At 43.2% G+C, this 9161-nt stretch overlaps 1 protein-coding gene across 1 annotated transcript in view; it reads right to left on the bottom strand.

The window, feature by feature from the left end:
* Positions 1-1325: 1325 nt before the first annotated feature.
* The window catches only part of LOC109969485 (voltage-dependent T-type calcium channel subunit alpha-1I-like), a 167129-nt gene continuing 159293 nt past the window's right edge, over positions 1326-9161 (bottom strand). The window contains exons 36-38 of the mRNA XM_020616404.1: positions 7941-8142; positions 6796-7031; positions 1326-6492 (exon numbers count right to left, since the gene is read on the bottom strand). Coding sequence (XP_020472060.1) covers positions 5770-6492; positions 6796-7031; positions 7941-8142 — 1161 coding nt within the window. The 3' untranslated portion in view covers positions 1326-5769. The remainder of the gene's footprint in view (positions 6493-6795; positions 7032-7940; positions 8143-9161) is intronic.

The following is a 9161-nucleotide window of genomic DNA, read 5'->3' as shown; positions in this document are numbered from 1 at the left end:
ATCACAATGAAAGCGCAGCGAGGCTGAAACTAGCGGTGTCAGCACTGCTCCCAATCTCACGGTTTCAGCTGTCACAGCTTCGCTTTCTCTGCTAATGGCTTCACTTTGCAGAGGTAAAACCGAAGAAAGAGGGAGAAGAGAGAGAGGTAGGAGACACGGGGAATAGTTTGTGATGGGATAAGACTCAGCCATTAGCACTGATCCTACGACATGCAAAAACACTGCTGCTGATTCACACTGTGTGCTAGAAAGCCATGTGCCCATGTACATGTCTACATGTGTACCCACAAACACTGATATGTAAATGTTGTTAAAGGTCTTAGAGACGAGACAACTGCATATTTGTATTAGTGCAGACAGACAGATGTGTAGATACTGTACCTGCTTAACTGATCCTCTGTAGTCAATGAAAGTAGAATATAGTTAGTAACTGAAAAAGAAACCAGGCTTCTGTATATACGAGTGAGAGGGAATGGTGAAGATGAATCATAATGGGAAAGAGAGGAGGGCCAGAGAGAGGGGGACAAACAACTATGAGACAGTCAAATGAAAACAAAAATCTTTGGAACCAGTTAAGATTCCAGTCTTAATGTGGTCTAGAGATTGACAGATATTTTCCCAGATCTTATATAATCAGCTCAATTCAGTGGCACCTCATTTATCCTTCTGTTGTGCCACCTTCATAACCTGCCTTTATCTGTCTCTCTCCTTGGGGCATGGGATACAACGGATGGGCCTGGACAACTCCCTGGGCAGTAGAGCTGACGGGCTGCTTTCCTACACGGCCTTGATGTATGTGGGTGTCAGGAAAGACGTTCATCTGAGTAAAGGTTTCACAGACCTATTTAGATAAATAAAGGAAAGAAAGCTAAGAGTGAGAGAAGATGACTTTACACCTTCATTCTTATAATAATAATCCCCTAAAACTACATTAGAAAATAGAATACAACTCATGTCTTTATTTTCCAGCCATTTATATTGAAGCCAAATGCTCTCAGCAATTTGTCTTTGGGAGAATTTCCCATGATGCTTACTGACCCTTCAGTCTGTCTTCTCTGGGTCTGTTATATTGAAACGATAGCAGCTTGATATCACAGTCCATGTTCCCTGCTTAAAGCAGCACTCAGGTCACCTCTCACATCAGAGACTGCTGTGACTTATTAGGTGATGGAGCACTAAAAACAGCTCATCCTTTACACATTTTCTGAATAAAATGCTTTGCACTTCCCACAGGAAAAAGCAAGAAAGATCACATCAGTGATACAGTATGAAAGCAAGTTGAATGCTGTATGAAGTTTCCTTCCTCTTGTGCCCAGAAACCAACACAGTAACGAGACACATCTGTTTGAACGTTATCAGACTGTAATGTAGTTTGACAAAACTGTGGGGTAAGAATCCTTTTGACGATGTGGTCTTTCTCTTGATATCCCAAAAAAATCTTTGACAAAACAGACAAAAATGGGAAAACGCATATTAACTCATTGAAAATTTATTCTGCCTCAAAAAAAAAAGAAAAAAAAGCTTTGACTCACATATGGAGCATTTGTCTCCAGTTCACATGTACAAAAACACGAGTATTCACATCCAGGCTGAGATCTCCCCATGCAGCTGTAAAACCACATCCTTTGTTACTGTTCTGCTGTACTGAAGCACTATAAAGGTTATAGCTGAGACCAGTGGGATTACAGGTGAGGTGAAAAAATTACCTTGTACCCAAGGGGCCTCAATGTCTCCAGGCATTTTGTGTGTTGCCATCAGAGGTAATCAACAGAGAGTATTGGATATTGTTCTCTGGAGTTTGTTTCAAGGTGGCACTTGTTCTCTTCAGCAGATGAAAGGCAAACTGGAGCTATCGCCCAAATATTTCAGATGACAGGACAATTTTTTAAAGACCTTGCAGATAAATGAAGCAAGGGCCATTCAAACAGACTTGTTTGCGCTCGCATCAACGCACACACACATACCTCCACCCTCCTGCAGTGACATTTGAAGGACAGGGGCCTGCAGGGAAAGCTGGTTTTGAGAGGTCAGATGAGGCAGAGGGCTGGTTGGTTGGGGGTGTGAGGTAAACAACACTTCAGAGTTCAGCGTGCATGTCTAATGTGCTCTCTCGCGCTGGCAGCTCCGCTGGACAAGGTTGCTCGATGACAAGCTGTCTGCAGAAGTCTCCCGCTCCTGCAGCATTTCACTACCTCAGTCTCTCACACTGTCTGTTTTACTCTGTCCACTGCCTGCTTTTGTGTCCCTGGCTTTCTCTTCTCCATTTTAAACTGTGCTGACTTCATGTCAAATGCTTCTTAATTTAACTGTAAACAACATGCATAATGATAAAGAGTGAACAGCAGCTTTTACTCACCCAAAAAATACATGAATGATGCAATGGAAGTATGTTTTTTGTGACTCAGTTATTTTTAGTGGCTTCATAGTAGCAGTTAAAAAAAAACCTGGGGCATTACCTTTAACTTTGTACAATTTTATGAAATGCATACTAATGATATAATCACGGTCACTGGCAGCAATGCACACATGCAGATCAAAATACAAAGATATGTACAAATGTGAATTGTACACTGTTAGGGTGTGTTCAGACTGAAAGCAAAGCGAATTTCGAAGGCAGGGTGACTGCATACAAATTCAGTGTAGAGCTGGACACAGGTTTGCTCAAGGCAGCATGAACAGAAGCACAAACATGTCCATCACAAACGCTAGCAAAAAATAAAAAATAAAAAAAGCATCCCAAGCTAGTATACACCACCTCATAAACATACAGAGACAAGGAGAAAAGAATTGGAGGCTAATGACGGAAACTAATTGAGTTCCTGATGAGTTTTGAAATCGGTTTAAGTCAGAGCTGGAACACGCATATACTGTGCAAAGGCACACTGCTTACACACACAGCTGGCGCACCGTTAGCTAGTTAACTAACACCTGGTGCATTAGCTGTTTGTAGCACATAAACACATGCAAAAACCCTCCAGCAGTCAAATTTGTGTGAATAAACAAGGAAAAATCTAGCTTTGCATTCAGTCTGACCACACCTTTACAGCTGTCTTTAAAATTTTACTTGTGGTTTTTACCCCCCAACCTGAGTTCATCATCCTCATTTGTTCATGTCTGCCAATTGCAGCCCATCTCTCTGTTGACTGGTCTCTGAGAGGGCAGAGGTGCTGATCTGATTGGTTGTTAGTTCAGACAAGTAGAAGCAAAAACAGGCAGTAATGAATACTGTTGTATTCTGAGGAGATAAAAATCACCATGACATCATTTAGGCAGGGCATACACATAGAACATTTATTGCTGTGTAGTCAGGCTTTAACCTTTGATTCCATTTTCATTGACACAAGGATTTGTCTCAGAAAGATAGGAGGATATATCTTTGAAGCTAAAACAGCCCTTGGTTGTGTCATGTTTCCCTCTTTGATATCTTTAATCTCTGGTCTCACTCACACACACACACACACACACACACACACACACAAATACACATTGTCTTTACCCATTCATTAATACCTAATACCATGTGATAAACATAGTCATCAAAGTGATTTTGCATGGTAAAAAAGGTCAAACCCGCAGATTTTCTCACATCTCCTCAGTCCTTTTTGAGAAATTAAAAAGTAAGGTACTGATTAAAACACTGGGGATGCAACAGTCTACCTCTAGAAGTCAGGCTTAAAGATAAGCATCACCTTGTGGACAGAGTAAGTGTCAGAAGCCAAAATAAGCTTGCATTCAAAGATGCAAAGTTTAGTTTTTTTGTCTTCTTTTTAAATTAGCTTTTAATATCAAACTATGGTGTGTGAAATGGTTGCTACAACACACTGTATGTGTGAAGGGACGGGGAAGAGAAGATGAGTGCATCAGGACGTCATTTCCAGAATACTGTATTGCAATCCCAGAACCATGCTTAAGAAACACTAATATGTCTGTGATCGATATGTTGCGGTGTAACTCTCAAATTAAAGCTTTCATAGAGATGGTTTACACTATTCATGGGTTTTTTTTAGCATAGGAGGCTAAAAAGCAAACACAGTTCACTGTGTGCAGCCAGGAATGTGTGTGAGCTATAGCAATCCTCATGTGCTGGGTGAATATGGCTGTTCCTGTCTCTGGTTGTCCTCTGGGACTCCAACATCTGAGAAAAATCCACGAGGAACCAGTGTTCCCAAGGAGAAATGTGCTGGAGGGAACAATCACTTCAGCCCACATAGTTTGTTGGAAATTTTTTGCTTTGTTGTTTTGTACACTGTCCGCACTTTAAAAAATGTTATAAAACTGGAAGTCACTGGCAGACAAAGTCCTAGACAACAAGTCAGAGAGACCATATGGGTTAAATTAAATAGGGACAAAGTAATGGAAACACTTGCAGGTGCCTATTCTGTTTCCTACAAAAATAGTGGATTAGAAATCACATGGTTATCACCCAACATTGACATCTTGATACACTTCTGTATATAGATAAAACTCTTGGTTAAATGCAATTCCATCATGCAGTCAAGGTCCCTCACAGTTCTTGTGGTTTTGTTCATTCATCTTAAATCCTTAAACATGGTGAGATGAAGGAGTGTGCTTGTAGTCTCACTTTATTACGTAGCTGTGAACCATTTCTTGGTGCACACAAGGCTGCACCACACACATATGATTGTTTCTTTTGATGGGGGTTGTAAAGCTCCATCCAACCTAGCTCTTTTTCATCCTCATTTCTCCATGTCTGAGTGAGTGAAAGATGCTGTAGAGAGACAGAAAAATAACCAATTTCATGAATCACTCCATGCCTGGATACTGTATAGCTGCACAATCTGTCTATTTCTTTTAATTTTCCACTGTCATTCACGACCAGGTTGACAGAGGCACAAAGCTTTGATCGGGCAATAACTATTTCCTGTTTCAAAAACAGAGGTATGGTGACGTGATGAGAATGATTTAAATTATGCCATGGATACCTGAGACAGTGCTCTCACACTCAAACACACACTATGTGCACACACTCTTGAACTCTCCTCCACCTTGCAAATTACACTGAGCTCAGCAGAAGGTCCTGTGCCAGAGTGAGTAGGACCTGTTGTTTCCGTCTGCCAGAACAGATGGACATTAGATCCGCTTTCTGCTTTCAAAGCCAAACAAATGACCTGCCTTCTCCTTTCCCAGCCTTTCTTCCGCCTTGATATATTCCACCATCTCAGAGCCTCTGCCCACTTACTTCTTGTTGCACTGCCTCTGAGACATAAATGAAACAAAACAGTCTCTGTTGGTATGAATAGCTATTTCGGTCTGGGTACCTCTATTTTTGCATTTTCAACCTCAGTGAACCCAAGCCAACACAAGTAAATAAATTAATAAAAACTAGAGTAGAGTGCCAAGACTTTTTCTTGCATCTTTGAGTTTAAGCTGTTTTATTTCTGCTCCTACTGATTCCCTGATGTGAATGGGCCTCTTGGTCTTCCAGTGTGAGCAGAATCTCCTCTGCAGGTACAACCTCTATATGGAGGTATATGGAGCTATCGTCAGCTCCATTAACTCTGCAGGACACTTCCTCACCAGCAGACCATAACAAAGTCCACTCCGGTAGGTAGCACAAAATAGGACAAGGGCTTGTCACAAATGTACCGAAAGGGGTTAAAGGGGTAAGATGAGGGTTTTGTTTTGGAAAACAGGACATCATGTGTCATCAACCCTCTCTATCACTGATGGGAGCAGAGAGAATGAGAGGAACAGCAATGGGCTTCGATCCAAGGAATGGAGAGACAAACGGAGAATAAACAGCAGGTTTCATCTGTTTTTCCGACAAGGCCCTACTGTTGTTTGGCTTGAGCTCTTCCCTTTGAATCCTTGCTCTCCATCTTCTATTTCCCCTCTTCCTTCTCCTCTTCTTGTATCAAGTAATACCCCTTTCCAGGGATTGGCCAAGAACCCCTGGGGGTCCATAAGCTCTAGGCCCAGAATCTCCCTGCGGCCTTCCCTGCCCCGGGATGACAGCAGCATCCCCCCTTGGTCCAGGCTCCCTGTGCTGTTGCACTTCTTCACTGCTCCCCCTGGGTACACCAGGGAGCTGGGTGACAGCAGTGATGTTAGCGACAAGCTGCTCAGTGTCTCTGACAAGTTTTCACTATTGCCTGCTTGGCTGGAGCCACAACCACCAGTAGATGATCCAATGCCTATACCCAGGTCCTCATCTGAAGGGTCAATTGAGTCATCACGCGTGTAGCCAGGGCTGGTGCTACCTCTCCCGCTGCTCTGGCTCCGCTGGTGGCCCCTGGTAGCCTGGAGGGTTAGTCCCGATGAGGAACTTGGCCTCAGTCTTAGAGTCTGGACCAGAGAGGAAAGGGTAGTGCTGTCTTCAGGCAGTGGGAGTGGGCACATGAGTGGTGAGGGAGCTGTCGGCTCTAGATTCTGTGGTGGAGAGATGCTGAAGCTCAGTCCCTCTTCCAGGGTGGTCTGGAGGCTGCCTTCAGAGCTGCCCGTAGCAAGGGATGAGTCACTGTGGGACGGGTACTGAAGAAGACAGGGAGGAAGAGGAGTAGAAAAAGAAATTACAGCACATAAAACCAACTCTTTTTCCCATTAGGAAAGAGCACATGACATTTTAATGACCACACAGAAATTTGTATCACATTTTCAACACTGGTTTCAAAATCATTTTCATAATTATTTCATATTTTATCATCTGTTGTCAGTGACTAAATTTCACTTCTCATCCAGATGAGCACAAAACCACACCTTTGCTTTATCTTTAACATTAAGCCAATGATTTATTGAAGCCTACACCTGAATAAAACTTTACCCCCCTCACCCTACCTGTGTACAGAGCATCTTTCTGTGGGCTCCTGGGGAGCGGAGTGAAGCCCAGGAGACTGGGGAGGTCAGCCTAAGGCCCCTTGTCAACCGTAGGCTCCTGCTGCGCAGAGGTGCTGGGATGGTCCCTCCTGCAGGGTGGAAGAACTCTGTAGGCAGGTGGAAGAGAGAAGAAATGCCACGGGCTCCTCCATCTCCTTCTTTGCTTCTCTCCTTGTTGCTGCTGTGGGACACACCACCTTGGGGAGGGAACACATTGTTTTCATTTGTCTCCTGGTGTCAATTCATGCATTGTTTCCACTTCTCTAGTGAATATTCTTTGCTTGAGAAAACATTTTTCATCTAAATAATGTATATTGATCCAGCTATAGCGTCGGAGTATTTTTATAAACCCCATACATCACAGGCTACACAGATTCATCTTAGGACCTGTTGTTGCTGTGCAGCGAATAGAAACTAAGTTTAATCAACCTAAACAAAAGGTAATACCTGGGTTAATTTGCATATCTACAGATGCAACACAGATCAGTTTTGACAATTTATTGTGCAGGTTCAACAGCTCGTTGTCATCTCTCTTCCTCTTTGTTTAGAAGAACATTATGGGACCTGTACATACAAATGAATTGACTTGTCCTTTAATTTAAGATTATATGTTCTACTCTGGTGGCATGGTGGAGCAGTGGTTAGTGCTGTCGCCTCACAGCAAGAAGGTTCTGGGTTTGAGCTCTGGCACAACCAAGTGCCTTTGTGTGCAGAGTTTGCATGATCTCCCTGCGCCTGCATGGGTTTTCTCGGTACTTTGGCTTCCTCCCACAGACCAGAGACATGCAGCTTAGGTTGATTGGTGACTCTAAATTACCTGTAGGAGTGAGTGCGTGTGTGTGTGTGTGTGTGTGTGGTTGTTTGTCTACATGACCCTTGTTAGGATAAGCAGAATAAATGATGGTTAGATGTTCTACTCTTAATTGACCCACCACTTAATTTGAAGTGTGACATGCCAACCAGAGCAAGAAATCAAACTGGAATTAAACTCGTGTGCACACCTGCTAACACAAATTTAAATCTATACTATTACATACATCCTTTATACATTGCTGTGAGAACAAACCTGCTAATACACTGAATTTAACTTATCTGGATGTACTCACCAGGGCTGCAGTGAGGTTGGTGAGTTTGTACCTCCATCTTCTGTAGTGTAGTCTCCATCTCAACACTACTGCAAAGGGCCCTGCAGGGCTGACGCATGGCCTGCACTTGGCTCTGCACCACAGTCTGAGTCTGGTGGATTCCTATATGACTTCCTCCACCTCCAGCCTCCTCAGAGCTGTGTGAGTCACTGCTGCACCTTCCCTGGAAGAGAAGAGACATCTTAATTAAGTAAGTGTGTGGAGTGCGAAATACTTCAGTTTCCGGGTTGCAAGCGAGAGCAGACGTCTTTACTGCTCCTCTTGTCTGTTCTACGATTTTTCACATCTTCTACATTGTCAAGTCTTTGAACAAATTCTACAACTACTAAAATGCCTCCAAGAGGGAAAAGAGCTAATAAATCCGAAGCGAGCGAGGATGTTGAGGCTGAAGAAGATTCTATTTCAGCGGCACAAGTAGCTGAGATGTTGAATCAGCAGAAGCTGATGTTCACCGCGCTTATGTGCCAACAGCATGAAAGTTTCCAAGGCTTTGTGAAACTAATTATGGAGACAAATAACAAGAGACTCGACGACATGACCAAAGAAATGCAGGAGATAAAAACAAGTTTGCAGTTTACCCAGCGAGATGTGGACGCGGTTGAAGCGGTCGTGGGGGTGCAGGAAAAAATTGCCGAAGACACTAGGCGGGACGTCTACAAAACCAGCAAAGAAGCTTAAGGGAACCAATATTTACATCAACGAAGATTACCCCGAGTCTGTGAGGAAGAGAAGAAGAGAATTGATGCCGATGTTAAGAGCGGCTATGGAGAGTGGAGAAATCGCGTTTCTGCGATACGACAAACTGGTGACCCGACCTCGGAACCAGGATCTTGGACCCATGACCAGCACGCCTAGACACGGAGAGTATGAAGGGGCTGCTGGACCCTCAGCGGTCTGAAGAAACATGCAGGTATATTGATATCTGCGATGGCAGATGAGAATTGGAACCAACAATAACAAGCATGACCAATGGACGATATGAGGCAAGTGATTTGTTACAGAAGTTAATAGTTTTTGAGGGACTGGATCTGGAACTGAACACATTTGGAGACACTGAAATTCATTATCATGAACCGGACGATGGCTTTGACCCTGAAAAAAACTTTTTCAAGAACTTTGAAAATAACTGCAAGTATTACACGGATGAGCAGTTTAACAGCAATGTCAAGACTGAAAACAAAT

Source organism: Monopterus albus, unplaced genomic scaffold (assembly GCF_001952655.1).
Source record: "Monopterus albus unplaced genomic scaffold, M_albus_1.0 scaffold174.1, whole genome shotgun sequence".
Taxonomy (NCBI): Eukaryota; Metazoa; Chordata; class Actinopteri; order Synbranchiformes; family Synbranchidae; genus Monopterus; species Monopterus albus.
The sequence above is the reverse complement of the archived record's forward strand: the minus strand, read 5'-3'. Positions and strand labels throughout refer to the sequence as shown.